This window comes from Arachis ipaensis, chromosome B9 (genome assembly GCF_059453495.1).
Source record: "Arachis ipaensis isolate K30076 ecotype BB chromosome B9, ASM5945349v1, whole genome shotgun sequence".
Taxonomy (NCBI): Eukaryota; Viridiplantae; Streptophyta; class Magnoliopsida; order Fabales; family Fabaceae; genus Arachis; species Arachis ipaensis.
In genome coordinates, this window is record NC_142444.1 from 11,033,734 (window position 1) to 11,056,290 (window position 22,557).

Sequence of the window (22,557 nt, forward strand, 5' to 3'; positions counted from 1 at the left end):
ATCCATAGTGGCTAAAAGATAATTAATTCTTGATTAAAATCCACAATTTGAATGCAAATTCGCTAGGAAAAGATAGAAAAGATGCTCACGCATCACAACACCAAACTTGAATTATTGCTTGTCCTCAAGCAACCAAAGCTAATATAGGCTTAGGATGTAAATTTGCATGAGAAGTGAGTGTTCATTTAAACTCATGTCTCTTCTTAAAGTGGGGTTTACACACTGCAATCCTGAATAGTTTTGGCATCTCGCTCTCCTTTGAATCAGAGAGATGTCGCTGTCATTCGGAATTGGAATCCGGATAATATTATGAATTCTCTAATCTTTTTACTTCGGATTAATCCTTGAACACAACAAATTTCCTTTAATTCTCTTCTCTTTGGTGATTTACACCCTGAGCCTAACCGTGACTTTAAATGTTTTATCTCAAGCTTCACTTGACATAAAAATACCACAAGCACTTAACTAGAAAACTCTCTAAGTTATGATTTTTCTTTCAATTACTCCAAGACAGTGGTGCTCAAAGCCTTGAGCATACTCTGCTAAATGTACTTGATCTCGACTCTTAGTGCTCTATCTTAAGGATTACTTGACACAATTACACCACAAGCATATGACTAAGAGAACAACTCTTTGAGCTTTTAATCATGTCAGACCTCCCTAGTCATTGATGCTCAGAGCCTTGGACCTTGCTCTTATTTTTCTTTTAGTGTTTCTTTTGCTTCAAGGATCAAGCTTTTGTTTACTTTAGAGAATTCATAATAGTTTTCTAAATTCCTGTTCTTCATACATCAACATCCTTTGATTCAAATTCAAATATGCACTGTTCATGTCATGCATTCAGAATCACAAATAATACCACCACATTTAAGTAAATAAGACTACTCTTAAATATAAACTCAATTTCTCATGCAATACATCACTTCTTTTATTTTCTTTTTAGATTCAAGCTCAGTGAGTGGTACATGAGATAATTATTTTTTTTAACTAAAAGCAAATAACAGAATGAAACTAAATCTAAGAATTGAAAGTACTAAAGATCATGTAGGCAATCAAAGCAACAGAAAATAGAAGACAACAACATAAGAACGAAAGGAAAAATAGAATGAAAGGAACTCAAACATCTCAGTTATGCTGGTGGCTATCTCATTCCTCCGGCTGTGCTCCTCCAACACCAAACTTAAAAGTTTGTTTGTCCCCAAGCAAAGAAAAACTCTAGGGTGTCAAAAATTCTTTTTAATTGCTCCTATTCCTGTTCTAATCACTATGTATGACCAAAACACATGTAAGACAAGAAAAATTCTAAAAAAAGTGAGATAAAGTAATTTAAAACCAGAACTAAAATAACTATAATGCTAAAATCAAAATAACTATAAAATTAAAACTAAAGTAACTGCAAAACCAAGGATACTAGTAGTTGGGTTGCCTCCCAACAAGCGCTTCTTTAACGTCATTAGCTTGACGGTCAGTTCTGCTAAGGTGGAGGTTGATTATAGTGCTTCAATTCCTCCCCTCTCACTGTGAATCTTCTCCCTTGTCCCCATGAAGTAGCTCAATATGCACAAGAGAGAGGATTCTGTTTACTGTATAAGTTAACACTGAAATACTAGTCAACACCACCTTCATTCTTGGGGAGAAATCTTCAGTGGAAATCTTTTTGTTTCTTCATCCCCTGGGTACTTTCTTCTTTTTGGGAACCTCCTCATTTGTGGATGATGCATTCCCGACACCAAACTTAGGTTTGATGTCAGAAGAAATTGTATTAATTGTCATCAAAGGAGGTTTGATCTGCAGATTCTGTTGTGCATTATCAAGCGGTTCTTGAAGGTTTGAATTAAGAAGCCCAGTCTACATTCACCTCTCTTCTTCACCTGCTAAATGTATATCTTTGAAGACATGAAAGACCAATTGCTCATTATGTACTCTAAGCACTAATTCACCTTCTTCCACATCAATCAGAGCTCTTCCAGTCGCTAGGAATGGTCTTCCTAGAATTATAGAGGTATTCTCATCCTCCCCTGTGTCAAGAATCACAAAATCTGCTAGGAGGAGGAACTTACCCACTTTGACCAAGATGTTCTCCACTAATCCATATGCAGGCTTTAGAGATTTGTCTGCTATTTGTAATTCTAGTTTGAGTAAAGTATCGTTTTTGTCCCCAATGTTTGGGGTAAATCCTATTTGTGTCCCTAACATTTAAATCATCCTATTTGTAATCCTAACGTTTGTAAAAGTGATTCAATGTTATCCTGCCGTCAATTACACATCATGAACGCTTTAGTTTAAATTTTAAAAATCTCTTCTTGATGTTAGAATACAAATGTCTGGGGTAGAATCGATGATCCACTCCGAAAAATAGCTCATCAAAAGTTGAAACTAATTCCTACAACATTTACATAATTCACTTTTCTAGGGATATAATTGAATCTAAACACAAATAGTAGGTATAATATTAAAATCAAACACATCCAAGTGAGACCTAATTGAGAATGAATACATTCAAGTGAGAATAATTGAAAATATAATCTGATTTGTTAGTATAATTGATAGTAGGATAACATTGAATCACTTTTATAAATGTTAGGGATACAAATAGGACGATTTAAACGTTAGGGACACAAATAGAACTTACCCCAAACGTTGGGGATAAAAACGATACTTTACTCTTCTAGTTTATATGCCACAGAAACCCTAATTACCCAAATATAAGAGGTTTATATGTCACGTATCCCGTTAAGTCCAGATAATTAGAAATTTAGGAAAGATTATTTTCAAGCTGTTGTTCAAGTAAAGAGCTTTTCCAAGTTATACAAGAAGTCAATTACAACCAGGGTCATACTTTCATTCCACTCAGATTTATAAGATAAAGAACGAAAATAATTTTTGAAATAAAAATCAGTATATGAATTAAAATAGAAAAATAATAGTATCAATCCATACAATAGATAGAGCTCCTAACCTTAACAGTAGAGGTTTAGTTGCTCATGGTTCAGAGAGAAAACAAGGATTCTGTAAAACTGTAAAGTGCGGAATAAGGTCGAAGAGAAGAGATCTTGATCGAAGGGTGATTCTTTTCTCTTTTATATCTAATCCTAATTAATGTAAAAATATATTTTCTGAAATTAAATAATATCTTTTCCTAATTATAAATAAAATAAAAATTTAATCAAAATTAATTAAGAGATCTCGTGCTGGCTCGTTGAGGCATGGGAACCACTTCAAGTTGTTGAACCTGGCGCCAAACTTAGGCTGGGCCAAGTTTGGCGCCACTCCACCCGTGTCTCACATCATGCAATTCTTCAACTTGGCGCCAAACTTGAATTTTTCCAAGTTTGGCGCCACCAAGGCAGCGCAAAAAAGGGGAGCTTTTTAGTGATCATGGCGCCAAACTTGGAGAATCCCAAGTTTGGCGCCACCAAGGCCATTCAATCTGGAGAGAAAGTGTATAATATTATATATCGTTAGAAATCTCTGAAAGTTAGTTTTCTAATGCCATTGGAACTGCGTCAATTGAACCTCTGTAACTCAAGTTATTTCTGTTGGAGTGCATGAAGGTCAGGGTTGACAGCATCATTCGCTTTCTTCTCTTTTTCTACAGAAACTCCATCAAATCCATCCAAATGCTACCTGAAATAAATAGAATTGTACATGACTCAAAGTAGCATCTATAGTGGCTAAAAGATAATTAATTCTTGATTAAACTCAACAATTTGAATGCAAATTCACTAGGAAAAGATAGGAAAGATGCTCACGCATCACACACCAACCTAATTCACATATATGGCACATTTATACCCAAAATTCAATACCTAATATACTCAATTAAGGAATTAGCTAAGGTTCTAAAATTCTCACCTTACCCAAGCGTCATATAAGTAAGAGTGAATATTTTTCTCAAGCTAATCGGGTCCTATAACATCAAGAAAGCAAAATCTCACCACCACTTTAATAAATTTCGAAAATGGAAAGGGGTAGATCAACTGGGGTGATAGAGTGGCTTACCTATAAAATTGTTCTGATGGATTCGTAGAGCTCGACGCGGTGAACGCATGGCCGCAATGTAACAGCCCAGACCACTCGCTAGTACGATATTATCCGCTTTGGCACGCAAGGCCTCACGGTTTTGCTTTTGACGATAGGGATGATAGCCGAAACCCCCCACACTCACTCGTCAAAATGCGTCATGCTAGGGAGAGGTATCCACACCCTTATAAAGACATGCTTTGTTGGTCTGGGCTGTTACATTATGGTATCAGAGCCAGAGCCCGGATCGATGTGCCAGCGAGAGTGCTAGGCTCCCTTAGGGGGTGGATTGTAAGGTCCCACATCGGTTGGGGAAGGGAACGAAGCATGCCTTATAAGGGTGTGGATACCTCTACCTAGCATAACGCATTTTGACGAGTGAGTGTGGGGGCTTCAGCTAGCATCTCTATCGTCAAAGACAAAACCGTGAGGGCTTCTGTGCCAAAGCAGACAATATCGTGCTAGCGGGTGGTCTGGGCTCTTACACGCAAACGGTGCAGCGATCGGAGTTTGGAGCAAGAAGTTATGGCAACTTGAATGGAGGACAAGGGTTTTGTTTTGTTTCCCCTTTCCTTGAATTACTTCAGCTTGTTCCTACTGAATGAGGAGGAAGAATGGATCTTCCTTAAGTGTGGGTGGTTTTGTGGGTTGGGCCATGGCCCAATACAGACTCGGTTTAATCGGTTTGGCTTGTTCGGTCTAATTTTGGGGCAAATTCTTTGAAATTAGTGTCAAAATTCTTGTTTTAATTAGCTCTATCCAATTAAACTATAAAATTTGTATTTCTAGTTTTTTATTAAAAATTAATTTATTGGTTAATTACTCGCTAATTTGTGGGGTTTACACTTTAAGTTTAAGACAATTAATATTTATGTACAATTTTTATTATAATCAGTTCTTTTTAATGCTTAGTATTCAAGTTTTCTGATCTGCTAAAAATGTTTATACAGATAAAGATCAGATTTAAGATTCATTCTAGTTCTTTATGTGGAGAAGTTGCCATTGAAGTCAAGAGAGTCCATTCAAGCTGAGTTACTATACCAACTTTGTTGAAGAAAAATGAAGAAATTGTCACCCTTAGGCTATAGTATTATGGTATTTTAAAAAATAATGATGATATAAGTAAAAGTAGTTATGACCTATACTAGTATTATGTTATTTTGCAATGATGATATAATGTGATTGTGGATCTTACAACAATTTTTATAAGTCAAATTTGATGGTAACTATTTAATTAGTTTTCTTTAGTAATTTGATTTAGATAGTTTAGGTTATTTATTGACACTAAAAAAAAGTTGGGACTAATTTCATCCATGAGAAAAATCTATTGTAAATAAAGAATTATATATTACAAAAAATTATTGTCAAAAGTCACAAAAGGCAATGGTGTTAAAACCGTTGACAAAGACAACTACAAAATGGTAATGGTATTAAAACCGTTGTCAAAAAATGACACTAATGACAATGCTTTAAACTGTTGGCTTTGTGAATAATAACATTACAATTGTTTAAAACCGTTGCCTATCCAATTATGATTTTAAACCGTTACGTCGTGAAAGAGAACGGTTCTAAACCGTTGCCTATTCAGCAATGATTCTGAACCGTTCTTTAAAAATTATTGTCAAAATCGTTATTTATGCCAGTAACTATGGTAACGATTTTTTTTATTGTCGTTGCCTTAGATAAAATGTCGTTGCCTACAAATATTGGTAACGGCTGCATATACCACAGGTCTAAAAATTGTTGCCAAAACGTTATCTAAGATTTTAAGAATGATTTTTATATCTATACCAACAATTTTTAACCGTTGCGAAAATCTTTATTTATTGTGGTATATTAAAAATGTGTCTCCATAACGAGTCAAGTAATGCCACATAGGTATCCATCAACTACCTAGCAATTATGCCCTGCTACTAGGGTTTTTCAAAAAGTGCTCTGCTAGGGTTTTGAGGTTAATCCTTATTAAATTTCTGTGAGTAAATCTCATACGATTTGATCATGGCAGCATCTGCTGCATTTCAGGGGTTAGAAGGAGCATTGGAGGTACTGGAGGAAGACCAAATTATTCAATTTGGGGAGGAGGATATAAAGGAAGGTTTGGAGAAATGTACAAGAAGTCTAGTTGGGAGATTAATGGCTGATCGTAAGTTTAGTGCTGGTACGTTAGAGGCTGCTCTACTTGCAATCTGGAGACAGCCGGTGGGCTTCAAAGTTTTGGATCATGGTGGCAACGTGTTTCAATTTTTCTTTGAAAAGGAGATTGAGATGATTAGGATTGAGAATGGAGCCCCTTGGCTATTTAAAAATTATATTCTCAACCTAAAGAGATGGAAAGGAGAAGATTCAATGGTGGAAACTGAATTTCTAAAAGTGCCTATATGGATTCAGTTGTGGGGTTTACCGGAACATTGTAAAACGAAAGAATTAGGTAGGAAGCTAGGGAGAGTGATGGGGGAAGTGATGGATGTTGACTTATTTATTTTAAGAGGAAAAGAGGAGCAAATAGTTAAAGTGCAAATTGGGTTGGATGTTACAAAACCATTGCGAAGATCGATGAAGATTGCAGGGGGAGATAAGAAGGTGATTGAACTGCAAGTCAAATATGAAAAAATAGGAAACTTTTGTTACTATTGTGGATTCTTGGGACACGAGGCTCGCGGATGCAGCAAATTCTTTGAGGATTCAGCGGCAGGGAAGGTTGATGAAGAGAAATGGGGGCCTTGGGTCAGAGCTGAACAATTTGGAAGGATGGTTAGCTCCCAAAAAGAGAACCAGAACCCACATTCTGACCAACAGTCAGAGAAGAAAAACCAAAGAGATAGAAAACCAACTCCGTTAAACCTGATTAAAAGCTTTGCAAGTCTTTCAGTTAATGAGGCTAACACGCGAAAAGGAGTTGAGGATGATGAGGTGGAAAGTGGAACACAGAAAGAGAAGAGGAGGATTTTGGGCCTTGCTGATCAGCCAGTTCAGGAAAAGCAATATAATAGTGAAAAAGTAGCACAGATGGAGAATAGAGAAGAAAATTCAGAACAGAATTATACCTCAGATGGTATACTCTCTTTTAGTGCTTCAGCCAATTCACCTGAGATCAAAGGAAAACTCAAGTTGAGTTGGAAGCAGATGGCAAGGAGAGGTAAAATGGGCAACAAGGTAACAGGGGTTAAAAGGAGAACAAGGGAAAAGGAGGATATGGCAGCAAGTAAGAAGCATTGTTCGATAGAAACAAGTCAAACTGAGAAGGGGGAGGGTGCCGCCCAACAATTGGCACCCAAGGATTCATGAAGATGACAATGTGGAACTGTCGGGGTTTGGGGAAACCCCTTACAGTTCACAACATTAAAGGGATTGTTAAATCCCATTCCCCCGAGGTATTGTTTCTCTGTGAAACCAAAAACAATACCTCGCATGTGGAGAGGGTGATTAAGGATGTTGGTTTCTCGAATTTGTTTTGCTTGGACCCGATTGGACATGCAGGAGGGTTAATGGTTGCTTGGAAGGAGGAAACGAAGGTGCAAATCAAAGCTTTTGAATCTTTTCTAGTGCACTTTGCATGGGAGGATAGTCAAAATGCAAAGACATGGGAAGTTTTTGCTGTGCATCTCCACACAGATGAAACAATTAGAGAAGCGCAGTTCGGACAGCTACTTCAGATTATGGATACTTCGGGAGAGCATCGATTGGTGGTAGGAGACTTCAATGCTATAAAGGCCCACCATGAGAAGGAGGGAGGGAGGATGAAATCAGCATCATCCATTCAGAAATTCAATGATTTTATTAAGAAAGCTGAATTGGTGGATATGGGATATGAAGGCAAGAAGTTCACATGGAGTAATAGGCAGTTCGGAGGTAATTTTATTCAAGAAAGACTAGACAGAGCACTTGTGTCGACGGAATGGAGAGCAGAATATCCAAACGGTTTCGTGTCTCATTTGGATGGTACAGGATCTGATCACTGCCCCTTGCTCCTTAATTCAGAAAAGGAAGAAAGAAGGTCAAGAAGAAGATTCAGGTTCCAAGAGCGTTGGTGCGATAAAGAAGAGGTATCAAATATTGTTAAACATGCTTGGGACTTGGAAGTAGTGGGCTCATCCATGTTCAAATTGGCTACAAAACTAAAACATTGCAGGCATAAACTGTATGAATGGCAAAAATCAGCAGATTCAAATTCAAAACAGCAGATCCGAAGAGTGCAGGGGAAATTGGAAGAAGAAAAAGAAAAAGGAGCAGCTGCAGATGGTGTAAACCCCCGGATTTTTAGAAAATAAATAATGAATTATTTATAATTATATATATATGATTTTCTTTTTAGAAAGATTATGAGACTTCAAGTTTTAAATTAATTTGGTTTTATATAAATTTCAATTATAATTAGATATTTTTGATTTACTGAGATTAATGGTTCTTGTTTAATTAAAATTCAAAGTTCTAATAATTAAAGATAAAAGAGTTTTATATATAATTTAAATTACATAATTGAAGGTTTTGATTAATTTTATGAACTAAAAGAAAATTTATTTATTTATCTTTAAATTGTAAATTAGAGTATTTAATTAAAAATGATTTGTAATTTGAAAAATAAATAATAAATAAGTATTCTTAAAATTAATTATATTGAATTAAATCTGATTTTGAATTAAAACTCTACTCAAACCCTGAATTCCCAATTCCAGACCCTAATTTCACTAACCCTAACCTCTCTTACCCAACTTACTTACACATGTAATCTCCCTTTCACACCTGTTTGCTACTCAATGAGCCACGTTACTAACTCCTCACCGCTACTCACTCACCATCACCATTCCTTTTTCCTTTTATCCCACCCACACCCACGCAGAAAGAAAGGAAGAAATCAGAAGGAAGAAACGAGGAGGGATTGAGAGTGAGGAACCAGAGCCGCGGGAAGAGAGGGGAGGAGAGGAAGGGTGACGCCGGAGGAGAGAGTGAGTTCGCGGAGGAGAGCCAGAGGAAAGACGCGCCGTTGCTGTGCGAAGACCATCGTCACCGTCGAGCTCGCCATTCCATCGTGGAGCCGTGATGCTGTCGCATCGCCATCGTGCTTTCTCGCCGCCATTGCCGTCGATGGAACCATTATCGTCGGAGGAGCCATTGCTGGGAGAAGCCCTAGCCATCACCGTCGCGGATGAACAGGGGAGAAAGAGAAGGAGTGACGTGACGGGAGAGAAGGGGGACCTCCGCCACTACAACGGCCGCTGGCGAGTTGCACGCCACCATGGAGTCACCATTCTTGCCACCGTTTAGCTGCTGCCACTATTTCTCGATTTGACGAACATGCTCCTTGTTCTAATTCCAGTTTTTTCGATTTCCGAAACCTTCATTGCTAATGCATCTCCGGGATAATCATAGTTGGTGCGGTTGTCGCTGTTGCTGCCTTGAAGGAGTTGAGGCTACTGCCGCTGCTCTGGCTGCATTGAGGGTTGCTGCCGCTGTTGAAAATTAAGGGATAAAGAAAGGGGATTATCGCGGTTAGTTCCTACGGGTTCGACAAATCAAGGTAGGGGGTTTGTTTTAAAAATAAAGGTTTTAAAGTATGAACGCCAATAACATTAAATGAGTAATTGCAAATAGTTTATGGCTTCTTTGTGTGAATAGTTGTTGGAATTGAGTTGAATCATAGCTGTGATTGGTGATTGGTTTAATGATTTCATGTAGTAATTATTGATGATGTTGTGTGTTTTGAAGTGATACATGATGTTAGTACTTGTTGATGATGGTTTTGAGTATGGAATATTGCGATGGCTGTTGGAAATTTATTTGATGAATCATAACTTGAGATATGTTGTGATAGATGAGATGCTAAAGAATGGATGCTGTGATAATATGATTACGTTGCACCTATAATGTGAAGTGGTGATATATTGAATTAAGCATTCTTGGGCAAATTTTGTTAGTTTAAAGAAAGTTAGAATTATGGTTTTAGAGGAATTTTAGGCTTGAATATAAAATATGGTATGAAGGGTTGTTAAAATTACTTAATGCAGAATTTTCTGCATAATTGGCAGCAGCTTAAAATAAAAACTGGGAGAAATCTAGACATACTTCTTTATCCAAATTATTTTTCTGTCAAACTTCAAGAAGTCAAGATTTCTCCATAAAAATTTCAGGGAATTTGGCCAAGTGGTTTGGAAGATATGAATTTTTGAAGTTTAGTGGTTGCTGCAGAATTTTCTGGTTTTCTGGTTCTGCAGTACCAACTTCCAGACGCTATAACTTTTGATTTATTTGGAATTTTGAGTTTCTTCCAAAAGGGTTTTTAAGATATATCGGTCTATTTTAAGTGAGTATAAATTTCACATCCATTTCTATTTTGTAGAATTAGTTATGTCTCTTGGAAGTTGGGCTGTTTGCAGGAAATTCAGAACTAATTTAAAGAAACAGGGCAGCATTTCCAACTGACTTTTAATTAACCAAACGAGATGCTATGGATCTGAAATTTATTTGTCCTAAAACTTATGAGTTTTAAGTATATTCTCACCAAAATTTAGAAGTAATGGATCAGAATTGAATTTATTACAGATTTATTAAAAACAGAACTGCTTGCTGTATTTTTTTCTAAATTCCCTTTAGTGCAGCAACAGATTTTATTAAGTTGGCTATCTAATTCAATTCTAATCCAAACGTGGTGAAACTTGGCTTAGACCTAAAGGATATGTCCAAATTTAGCAGAATGTATGAACTTAGTTAAACAAAGGTGTGTAAGTTATCCCTAGGAAACGTTTAAAGTTAAATGGTGATGCGGAAGTACGCCTAGTTTCATGGTGATGTGGAGGTACTTTTAGCTACTTGGTGATGCGGAGGTGTATTTAGTTGTAAGACGATGCGGAGGCATAATGGAAAGGAAAGAAAGTAAGAAATAAAGGATGGAAAAGATACTTAAAGGGAAAGAAAAAGAATGAGGAACAAGGAATGAAATAAAAGTTGAGAATTATATTGAATGGGCTTTTGTGCCAAACTGCTAATGCGAAAGGGCCCGCCTAACTGATAGCTTGAGATTGCTAATGCGGGAATGTTTGCCTAATTGATAGCACTGTTCCTTACTGTGATACACATTGAACTGTTATTATAATGAGGCCTAATTGACACGGGTAACCGTGATGCCAAGGTGTCTAATTGACACAGTAAAAGGACCATATTCGGGGTTCACTCCGAGTAACGTCGGGTTGCGGGTAGACAACCGACGCATGAGCTCATGGCCTGTGCTAGGAACAGGCATGCATCATCTTGTTTGCGCATTTACATTTGATTGCGTTTGCTTTATTGTTCATTTGTGATTGAGCTGTTGTTTTGGTGATTTGCTTGTGTGCTTGATGAATATTTTACTTGTGTTGTAGTCTTAATAATGTATTTAGGAATGTTGTTTATGGATAAGGAACTGTTAATGTGACTGGATTTTTGTGTAAGTAACGTGATTTAAAGAAAGGAATTTAAAACTGTTTTAAGTGAAATTGTTTTTGTGATATGAACTAGCTATTTGTATTTACTCTGTTTATTGCGGCATTCACGTTCCCTACTGAGAACGTGTGGCTTTGTTCTCACCCCAAAATTTTTAAAAAATCATTTTCAGAGGTACAGACAGGATGGCTAATTGAAAAGCTACGGACGAATAGAAGGCTTGTTTGGCTAGTTGCTTTTGGGTTTATTTCCCCTCGCCCTTGATGTTGAAAAGTGTTGTATTTTTACAGAGGGGTAGGTTGTATTTAAGTCTTGTATGAATAATTATTATGTATTAATATTAATTATGTGAGTATATGTTTATCTGACATAGTTGAGTTGAAGTATATACCAAATTAAAAGGAATTTCGTTTTTTTTTCTCTTAAAATCTATCGATCAGTTAACGTGTAGAGGCTCAATATTAAATAGCTAATAAAAGGAAAATAGAGTCGTAACGCCTTATTCTTAGTACGATCATGACGTGCTAGAAGTTAAGGTGTTACATTATGGTATTAGAGCAGTTCGTTCCTGTTAGAGCCTTGGGAATAGACTGACTATGTTTCATTGCATACTCTGAGTGTCTGTCATGCTTAGTAACTTGTTCTGATAACAAGAATTTAGATTTGATATGCATGACTGTCTGATGATTAACACTGTTAGTCTATCATTGCATATCTCATGGTATTAGGTCTGGCCAACTTAATACTAATGATTTATGTATATGAGAGTACTAATGGGTTGTCATGGACGAAATAGAAGTAATAGGTAACACGTTGTGGGGTTTGGGAAACGTTAGAGGTTTCATCTCTAGGTTTCTTGATTACGTATTTTGTTCCTCCATAGTTCGCCTTGAAATTTTGCTTGAGGTTTCTTTCTTAGACAAGTGAGTTAATTATTCTTCAATAATTGGGGTGACAAAAACACAAAGTTCTTTCACTCTAAATTTCAGTCAAGGTGCCGGAGGAATAAAATCCAAGAACTTGTAGATGACAATGGTAATGTGGCCTCTGATCAACAAGGTATTGCGGCTGTAGCTCAGGAATATTTTGTTAATCTATTTACTTCTGACAATCCAAGGGAACCTACAGAAGTTTTAGAAGAAATTCCTACGAAGGTAGATGCTCGCACAAACCGAATGCTCACTAGAACAGTAACAGACAGTGAAATTAAAGAAGCAGTGTTTTCTATTAATCCATTTTCAGCTCCGGGAGATGATGGGTTTACAGGAAAGTTTTTTCAATTTTATTGGGAGCTAATTTAGAAGGATGTAATTAGTGCAGTCAAGAGTTTCTTTTCAGGAGGTAAATTGTTGAAAGCTTTCAATCATACAAATATCTGCCTTATTCCGAAAATTATAAATGCTAACACTATGAAGCACATTAGACCAATCAGCCTTAGTAGTGTTTTCTATAAAATCATTTCTAAGATTTTGGTACACAGACTACAACATGTAATGAATCAGGTGATAAGTGATACTCAGAGTGCTTTTATTAGAGGAAGATTGATTAGCGATAATATTTTAATTGCGCATGAGTTTATGCATTTTCTGAAGAATAAGAGTTATGGAGACTATGAATTGGCTCTAAAACTTGATATGAGCAAGGCTTATGACAGGGTTGAGTGGACTTTTGTGTGGGAGATTATGAGCAAGATGGGATTTTGCAAAAAGTGGATGGACTGGATCAAAGAGTGTGTGACAACGGTTTCTTACTCTGTTACTGTGGAAGGTCAACCTCATGATTTTTTTAAACCATGTAGAGAATTACGTCAGGGTGATCCTCTCTCCCCCTATCTATTTTTGTTCTGTGCAGAGGGTTTTTCCCGTCTGCTCCACAGAGGAGAACGGAGGCTAGAATTTTCTGGTTTGAGACTGAACCCCAGATGCCCTAAGGTCAGTCATTTATTCTTTGCAGATGATTCTATTTTGTTCAGTAAGGCGACAATGAAAGATTGCGAAAGTTTACTAAAGTTGTTTAGAGACTATGAAGAAGTGAGTGGTCAGGTGATAAATTTAGATAAGTCTTCTGTTTTCTTTAGCAAGAACACTCCCCTATCAGTCCGTGATCAGCTAGCTGCCTTGTTGTCTATACCACATGTTGGCTGCCAGAACAAGTATTTAGGCCTTCCAGCAGTGGTCAATAGATCAAAAAAAGAGACATTTAACTTTGTCAAAGACAAGGTTTTGCAAAAACTACAGCATTGGAAGTGAGCTTTGCTGTCAGCTAGTGGCAGAGAGGTTTTAATAAAAGCAGTGGCAACTGCAGTGCCTCTATACACACTGAGCTGCTTTAAACTCCCCGAGACACTATTAGAGGACATCCAAAAGCCAATAATGCAGTTTTTCTGGGGCCAAAAGAACGCAAAGAGGAAGATGCAGTGGATTAATTGGCGGATTGCTTGTAGACCAAAGAACCAAGGTGGTCTGAATTTTAAGGATCTCAGGGCTTTTAACTTGGCAATGTTAGGAAAACAGGGCTGGAGGCTGATCTCTCGACCTCACTCTCTAATTTACAAGGTCTATCAAAGCAGATATTTTAAATTTTCAACCTTTCTACGTGCAGAAACAGGTAATAATCCATCTTGGGGCTGGAAAAGTGTTCTGGAAGGTAGAAAAGTTTTGGAGAAAGGCATTTTTTGGAAGATTGGACGGGGACATTCAGTTAAAATCTTAGAGGATAACTGGATAAAGCAAATTCAACCAAATGAAATTCAAATTATCAACCATTCACACAATCACCCGATTTGGGTTTCTGAACTACTCCTTCCAGATCAAAATTGGAATCAAGATCTAATCACCTCAACATTCACACAAAAAGTAGCGCAGGCAATCATGAACACAGGCATCAGAACAACAGAAGATATCGTTACCTGGAGTAAAGAGAAGAATGAATGCTACTCGGTTGCCTCTGGATATACGTTGGCCTTTCAGTTCTACCATGCACCAGTTGAATTTTTGCCGGAACAATGCAGAAGAAGAGAAATCTGGAGTTCAATTTGGAAGTTAAAATGCCAGCCCAAAATTAAAATTTTTCTATGGAAAGTAATGCATGAAGGTTTACCAGTTAAAGAAAGATTGCAATCTAGAATCCAAATGGTGAACCCAATCTGTAATCGTTGTGATGCTACAGTAGAATCAATTCCCCACTGTCTCACCCAGTATCCGGAATCAAAGAATGCTTGGAAAATAGCAAGCCTTCTCTGGACAAACCAAGAAACAGAAACATGGAGATGGTGGTTATGGCTCCAAGAACAACTCAAAGAGCATAGGCAGATGCAAAAAGAAACTCATTTGGCAGCAATACTAACCTGGCAGATTTGGAAGATGAGGAACTTGAGAATTTTTGAAGTCAAAGTCATTTCTCCTCAAGAAGTAGTAGCTATTGCAAGATCTGGAACTTTGGAAGCAGTGACTCACCTCCATTGATGAAGTTCCAAGAACGACACTCCTTCTCCAAAAACTCTTCCTTTTTCACTTTACCCTTTTTCACGTTCTATGTCTTAATGAGGAGATAACATCTAATACTTTTACTTAGTTGGAGAATTCCCATTTCTCTGTTGCTGTAAGCCCAAAATGGGCCTTTTATTTTATTACACCAATAAAATTTATCTTTTGAAAAAAAAAGTAATGCCACATATCCTTATTAATTGCAAAGCTTCACCATATATCCTCAAACATATAATTTATAGTTATTAATTAATTATCATTAATATTTTAATTAATATAAAATTATATTTAATAATATGATATTGTACACTTTTTTTTAATAATTAAATATTAATTAAATTTTAATAAAAATGATAATTAAAAAAAAAACATAGGACAAAATAACCAAAAGGGAAACATGTGGAAGGGAATGGGGATTAGATATGAACGCGTGTTTGACTGTATGATACCTTATATCTTATTATAGTGGAAGTGTTTGCAGGTAAATAAGAAGACACAAATTATAAAAAATCGTGATGCATTTAACATGAGCTCTTATGATTAGAATAAAAAATTTTAATTTAAATTAATTTATTTATGTTTGTTGTTTTAAAATATTTTATTAGTATTTTTTTTAAGAATTAATTTGTCCAAAATATAAATTTTTAGAATTTATCACTTTACTCAATTTTTAATTGAAAAAGTATAAGTAGACAATAAAAATACTAAACAATGTGAATAATGGATATATCGGATGTTCAATTCATTAGGTGTGTAGATGGTTATCTAATATTAAAATTTAGGTGGATAATTTAAGAGTGTAGTATGTTTTTATTTTATTAGGCCAATTTTAGAACTCATTCTTTACATTATTACAAAAATTATTGTCTATCTAACAAAGTCCTTTTTAATTAATCACACTTAATCTAACTACAAGCTCAATAATCATCCTGCTTTTATATCAATAACCACTGCTATTCATGGCAGATTAGAGCCACATTTAAGAGTTTGATGTTAGTCAATGAGTTACCGCATGTACAAAGTAATATTCTAATCTCTGACACTTGCTTAAGTGGACTCGTAAAGTATAATTTTGATAACTGGACTAAAAGTATCACCATAATTCACTCCTTGCACTTGAGTAAATCATTTTGCAACTAGTCTCGCTTTGTGCCTTTCTATGGTGCCATCGGGATTGAATTTTATCCAAAAAATCCATTTGAAACCTACAACCTTCTTGCCTTTTGGGAGTTCAGTGAAATACCAAGTTCTGTTCTGATTTAGAGCTGTCAATTCAGCTTGTATTGCCTTTCTCCAATATTCATGTGCAGCCGCTTTCTCATAAGTGCTAGGTTCCAGATTTGAGGTGATGGCTAGAGGAAGGGACTTATATTTTGGGGTTATTTTATCATATGACAAGTGTTGTGAGATAGGATATAAAGAGTTAGAGTTGGCAAAGTTGCTAGAGTGAGCTGCGTGGGTTATCATACAATGGTAGTCCTTTAAATAAGCAGGCGATTTCTTGATTCTTTCAGATTTTCTAGTGACGCAGTCATGTGTGATATCGTAGTTTTGTGATGCATGTGCATTGTTAGTGTGTGGTGTAGTAATGAGTGCAATAGTGTGTGAGAAAATTAGTAAGTACATTGAACTTGAGAAATGTTCATTTGAATCTGTGAGTGTGGTATGTGTGGGTGATTGCAAATGATGTGTGGATGGTGTATCATATTAAAAAAGATCAATGCATTGTAGAGTACGAGTGGGTACCGCAGAAATATCAGTACTAGTGGAATGTAAAAATGGAAAATGAATTTCACAAAAAGTTACATTTCTAGATATAAAAATTTCCTTTAATTTTAAATCTATAAGTCGAAAACCCTTTGTTACAAATTTAAAACTGAGAAAGTTATTTTCCTGGCTCTTGGATCTAATTTTGTTCTTGAATGTGTTGATGTGGAGGCATATACAAGAGAACCAAATACTCTTAAATATGAAAGATTAGTTAAGTTATCATACAAAAGCTTATAAGCACTAGCATTATCCAGTTTAGTGCTAGACAGTCTATTAATTAGGTGAATAGCATGAGCAACTGTATATTGCCAAAAACACTGTGAAATTCCCAATTGAAATAACAGTGCTCTAGCAACACCTAAAATATGCTGGTGTTTTTACTCTATAATTCCGTTTTGTTCTGGTGTTTCTATACAAGAAGTTTGGTGTAAAATGCCTGTCGATGCATAAAAGAATTTTAGAGTGAATTTTGACCCATATTGTCAGTCCTTAGACACTTAAACTTGTTTTTCAAATTGTACTATGACAAAATTTACAAAATTAGTAACTAATTGTGATGCCTCAAATTTGGTTTTCATAAAAAAAAATCCAAGTGAATCTTCTCTTACCATCCACCACAGTAAAAAAATACCTATGTCCTTTATTAGAAGGGACAAAAATGGGACCCAAGATATCCATATATACTAATTTAAAACGATCTTTTATTTCAGTTGTACTAAGATCAAAAGATAATTTCTTTTGTTTTGCAAAATGACATGAGTCACAAGGAAGTTTTGAAGCAATACAATCTATAAAAGGATAATATTTCTTCAGTAAAATCAGTTTATACATGGGTATGTGTCCTAATCTAAGATGCCAAATGTTGTTGTGCTCAGTGTATGAAGGTGCTGCGGGATGAGTAGTAGTCGTAATTGCTGCCAATGAAGCTTGCTTTATTGGAGGAGGGGAAAGTGAGAGAATTCTGGTTCTCTACTAATTGTATAGGACCCTTCTCTACACTTAGCAATGCCAATCATTTTCGATCTGGATTGATCTTATATCTCACAATACTTATCATCGATTAACAGTTGACAATATAAGTTTGAGGTTAATTTTGATATAGAGATTAGTTTGAAATCAAAGGAGGAAATGTACAAAATATTTTTGAGAAAAATTTTTTAGAAAATGTGATTATGCCAATGATGGTGCTGACAGTTTTGGTCCCATTTGGCAATATCACATTGATTGGAGCAATATTTTGAAATCTTGAAAAAAATTTTAAGTCGAAAGTCACATAATCTGTTGCACCGGAGTCAATGTGTAAAATCCCGAATTTTAAAAAGTTATTAATAAATTATTTATGATTTATTATATTTAGTTAAGATTATAGTTTTAGAGATTTTTATATATAAATTGAGTAAATTCTTATTTATTATTTAGAGTCCTTATAAATGAAAAATAATGAGTATTTTATATGTCTTAATTTTAATATATAAATTTTTAACCTTATTCTATAAATAAAGAAAAATTAATTTTACTTATCTCTAATTTTTTTTAAATTGGTATTTAACTGAAAATTATTTAAAGATTGGTAATTGAAAGATATTTTTATTAATAGATATTTTATATATTTAATTTGATTTTTATGATTATCTTACTTCTTATTTGTTTCATAAAAATTACATATTACCTTTATTTTAAAAATATCTAACCCAACCCTAATTTTATCTAAACCTAATTTTCTACCCTAACTCACCCTCACTCTTCTCCCAGCGCCGTAGCCTTTCCCCGTACCCTAACACTCATTAGCTTCACTTTAGATAATAAGAAAAGAAAGAAAGAAGAAAAGAAAGGAAGAGGGAAAGAAGGAAAGGGAGAGGAAGAGAGGGAGACCCGTGAGAGAGGGAGAGTGCCAGGGGAGGAGGAGCTGTCCGCACCGCCACCACCCGGCTCGCCGTCGCCGCTAGTCTAGTCCACCATGGAGCTGCCATCGAGACACAAAACGCCTTTACCACCGCTTTATTCTGGCATCCTTCCTGAGCACGATAACTTCCTTTTTCGGAACTCTCAGTGTTAATGTTCTGTTAAAGTTTGTTGACGAGGTTGAGATCTTGATTACCTTACGGTCGAGCTCCGAGGTTTGCATGTCAAATTTTAGGTTGCCGTTGAACCACCAGAGTTTCTAGGCTGCTGTCGGAGCTACCGTCGAGACAGCTCGGGATTGCGGCTGCTCAATTTTGCTGCTACTGTAAGGTTGCGTTTGTTTTTAGAGATAGAACAGAACATGACACTGAGACTGAGACAGAGACAATAGGCCGGAGACATTAAAAATTATTGTTTGTGTATTGTGTTTGGATATGATGGACAAGACACTAATGTTGTAATATCCAGTATTATGTTTGGATACACATGGAAACACATGGACAAGACTAAAATATTAAATAAAATTACTAAAATAGACATCCCTCCCCTCCTTCCCTGTATCTCTAATCCTTGCCCTCCATAACCCTTCGCTAAACTCTTCTCACTCTCTCTGGTGGACTACTCTTCAACACATCGCATTCCGTTTTACCATACCTCTCTTGATTGCAAGAATGTTGTCATTGTTCCCATTCTCACGAATCATGTTAAAGTACACTCTTCTTCAAATCCCAAATTTTGTTCCTCACTCTGCTCTCGGTCTTTGCTTCCCTCCAACTTCATCCCTACACTCTCACTTTCAGCCCCAATCACTTGATGAAGCTGTTGATTCCTTCACTCGCATGCTCTTTATGTGTCGCCCTCCATCCATCCTTCAATTCCTCAAGATTTTGGGATCTCTTGCCAGACCAACCATTGCCCACCGCCATTTCCCTTTTTCAGCAATTGCAATCCAGGGTAATCGCTCCCAACTTATTTACTTTGAATATCTTAATCAATTGTTCCTGCGGAATGGTTTGGATCACTCTTGTTGTCTCTACTTTTGCAAAGATTTTCAAGAGTGATTTTCAGCCTTATATCGTAACATTGACAACAATCATCAAAGGTCTCTGTCTATGTGGTAACGCTGAAAAAGCACTGCACTTTCATGACAAAATGCTGGCTCATGGATTTCATTATTAGTTTTATGAGCACTTCCATGCTGGAACACTATATTTTATACAATAAGAAATTTGTTATTGAAAAATAGACAGTGTTGTGAATCATCTTTGTTATTGATTATTGTTTCTAGTTATAATATTTGAGCTATATCTAGAATGGCTATGTATGTGTATGTGGATGAGCTTCATCATGAATGAATTTGGGTAATGTTTCCTATATTGTCTTTGCTGCAAGAAATGCTACTATCCCATTGGTCATATTTTACTGAAGAAAGAATAAAGACAGGGTTGATTGTTTACTCAAAATCAAACTCATGTAAATATACATCATTAGTTAAACCCTTAAAAGTGGGTAATTAAGGAGCTAATGCTTAGCAATATTCATAATAGTTAGAGTTGGTTGGGAGTTACGAGATTCTACTATTTTGTGCGGTTCTTGTTAGCTTGTTGCCCCCCACTATAAAGAAAATATCTTCTATATATTCTTCTAATTATCATATCATCAAATCAATAATTCTTTCATTGATTTAGCTTCTGCAAATTTCAATCTTTTTCTGTCATTCAAAGCCAAACTGAGCAAAGTTTCATGTAAGTGCAATATTAAATTTTGATCAAAATTTACTACCTGGATACTATTATTAGTACTTGACTATATGAATTGAGCTTATCATGAAATTTAGGTGAGTTTGGTTTTACTCACGTGGTGGTTTCATTAAATTCTGCTAGCAAAATTTCATGGGTGAGTTGGTGTGGAATGTGGAGGTAACTACTCACCCTTTGGCCAGTTTCATTTATTATGCAGGTCTAGTTCCAGAGTTTCAATTGTTACTTTCGAGTACTAATAACTCCATTTATGATAATGGGGTGAAAGAAACCTTTTTGCACCCACCCATTTTGTGCAACAAATGCTATTTTTATATGTGTTGGTTGATATGTTACCGACAGTGATTCGTGTGATGTTGGAGAATATTCATAAACAACATTAACAAAATTGAAAGGTTGTGGCTTTTTGAGTAAAAGGGACTTTCTTGTGTTTTTTTCCTTTGGAGATGCAAAGAAGATGGAGAAGAAAAGAGAGATTGTGGAGTATAGGGAGAGGCTGGACAACACTCTTGCCTCACCTCATATGACAAATTATCACATGCTCAAAAACCTTGTTCAGACTCAACTCTTGCATTCTTCAAAACAACAAGGTACTAAGAGCATTCCTTAGCCATATTTGCTTTGTAATGATTGAATGTTTATTAGTACTATAGTTGATGAGTATTTCTGAATATAGTAAAGGGTCTAGTACAAGTACACCATCACACACTGATTGGAAAGTATGCTATCTACACTATAACTATGCTATATTTTTATTGTCCATCCTTTTAGATATAGAACTTGAAATCAGTAATTTGCATTGTTGTAATTTTACTTCTTTAAACAGATAAAATAGGATAATGAAGAGTTTCGTGTTATATATCGCGAAGGGCCAGAGGGAACTCTGTTTCAAGTGGCCTTATATTATTGTCCATTATGTTCATATCCATCTCAGTTTGAAAGATTCGTGTCATCCATTTAATTTGGTAATTTTGACAGTTGTTAATCTAACACTGGTTGATCTTCCTACCAGAATTCTACCAAGGTGAAGGTGTCGAAAGCTTAAGGTGAAGAAAGAAAATTCCTAGAAGAAAATGAGCTAAGGGAAAAGAAGAGAAAAGCAGCAGCATGAAGGTTATGAAGAAAGGTCTTGGGGGGCCAATTGCTGGTGGATAGCTTGTCATCTAATAATCTCATAGGCTCATAGACATCAAGGCTAGCAACTGTAAATTTTGATGAAACTTTAGATTTGAGCGTGTACATGATAGAGCTAGATATTTTTGTGCTACTCTCCTCATGTGACTTTATTATTGTCATTTCATCATTTCTAGTAGGGGTGGCAAAGCGGGCTGGCCCGCCCCAACCTGCCCCGCCCCGCCTAGGCCTGCCACATAAACGGGGCGGACCGGCCCGCCCCGCCAACTAAAATGGGTTCAAAATGCTAGCCCGCCCCGTTTTATGGCAGATTGGCGGGCTAGCCCGCTTGACTCTTTTTTTTTTTTTTGAAAAATAAAATTCATTAAAATTAACCAAAAAATAATAATTAAAAAATTAAATACAAATAAAAAATAGTCAAATTATAATATAATTTTTTTACTATTTTTTTTAATTTTTAACTTCAATAAAATTGTTCAAAATAATATTTGTCAATAGAATCATATTTATTTTAAAAAATAAGTCACATAATTTGAGCATATATACAAAATTGTAAAATAAAATAAATAAAGTTAATAACTCAAAAAAGAATAAAAACAAAAAATGAAAAAAAAGTGTTTAAAAATTCTATAATTATTAATTTTATAATAGTAATCACTCTTTTATTTAATTAAAAAAAAAGAAAATAAAAATCTTCGGCCCGGCGGACCGGCCCGCCCCGCCCCGCCAAAACCCGCCAATTTGGCGGTGCGGGTTTGGCGGGTTTTTTTAATTTGGCGAGCTCCAATTCCTAGCCCGACCCGCCTTTTTTAGCGGGTTTAGCGGATCGGCCCGACGGGCTCGACCCGTTTTGCCACCCCTAATTTCTAGCGAGTACTTTTGCACATGATTAACATAAATAAAGTTATATTCTGCACAGTTGACTAAAAATTCTAATTGAACATAAATAAAAAAAACATTTGCAAATTGAAGAAAAAAACTAAAATTAATTAAGCACCCATTTTGAACAAGTTTCTGTAGTAACATAATTAAAACCAATACTTAAAACTAATTATGCACTAACATCAACA

General features: G+C 35.8%; 1 protein-coding gene and 1 long non-coding RNA gene across 3 annotated transcripts; both read left to right on the forward strand.

Annotated features, from left to right (window-relative positions):
• Positions 1-7,316: 7,316 nt before the first annotated feature.
• Positions 7,317-8,291, forward strand: LOC148543724 (uncharacterized). Its single transcript, XM_088498681.1, has one exon. The coding sequence runs from the start codon at positions 7,317-7,319 to the stop codon at positions 8,289-8,291; it is 975 nt and encodes a 324-aa protein (XP_088354807.1).
• Positions 8,292-19,138: 10,847 nt separating this feature from the next.
• Positions 19,139-21,620, forward strand: LOC107616621 (uncharacterized). 2 transcript variants are annotated; one of them, XR_002354121.2, is made up of 3 exons: positions 19,139-19,547; positions 20,553-20,943; positions 21,366-21,620. It is a non-coding gene; the product is annotated as an uncharacterized LOC107616621 (long non-coding RNA). The 2 variants fall into 2 exon arrangements; XR_015899942.1 differs by having other exon boundaries at positions 19,139-20,943.
• Positions 21,621-22,557: the final 937 nt, after the last annotated feature.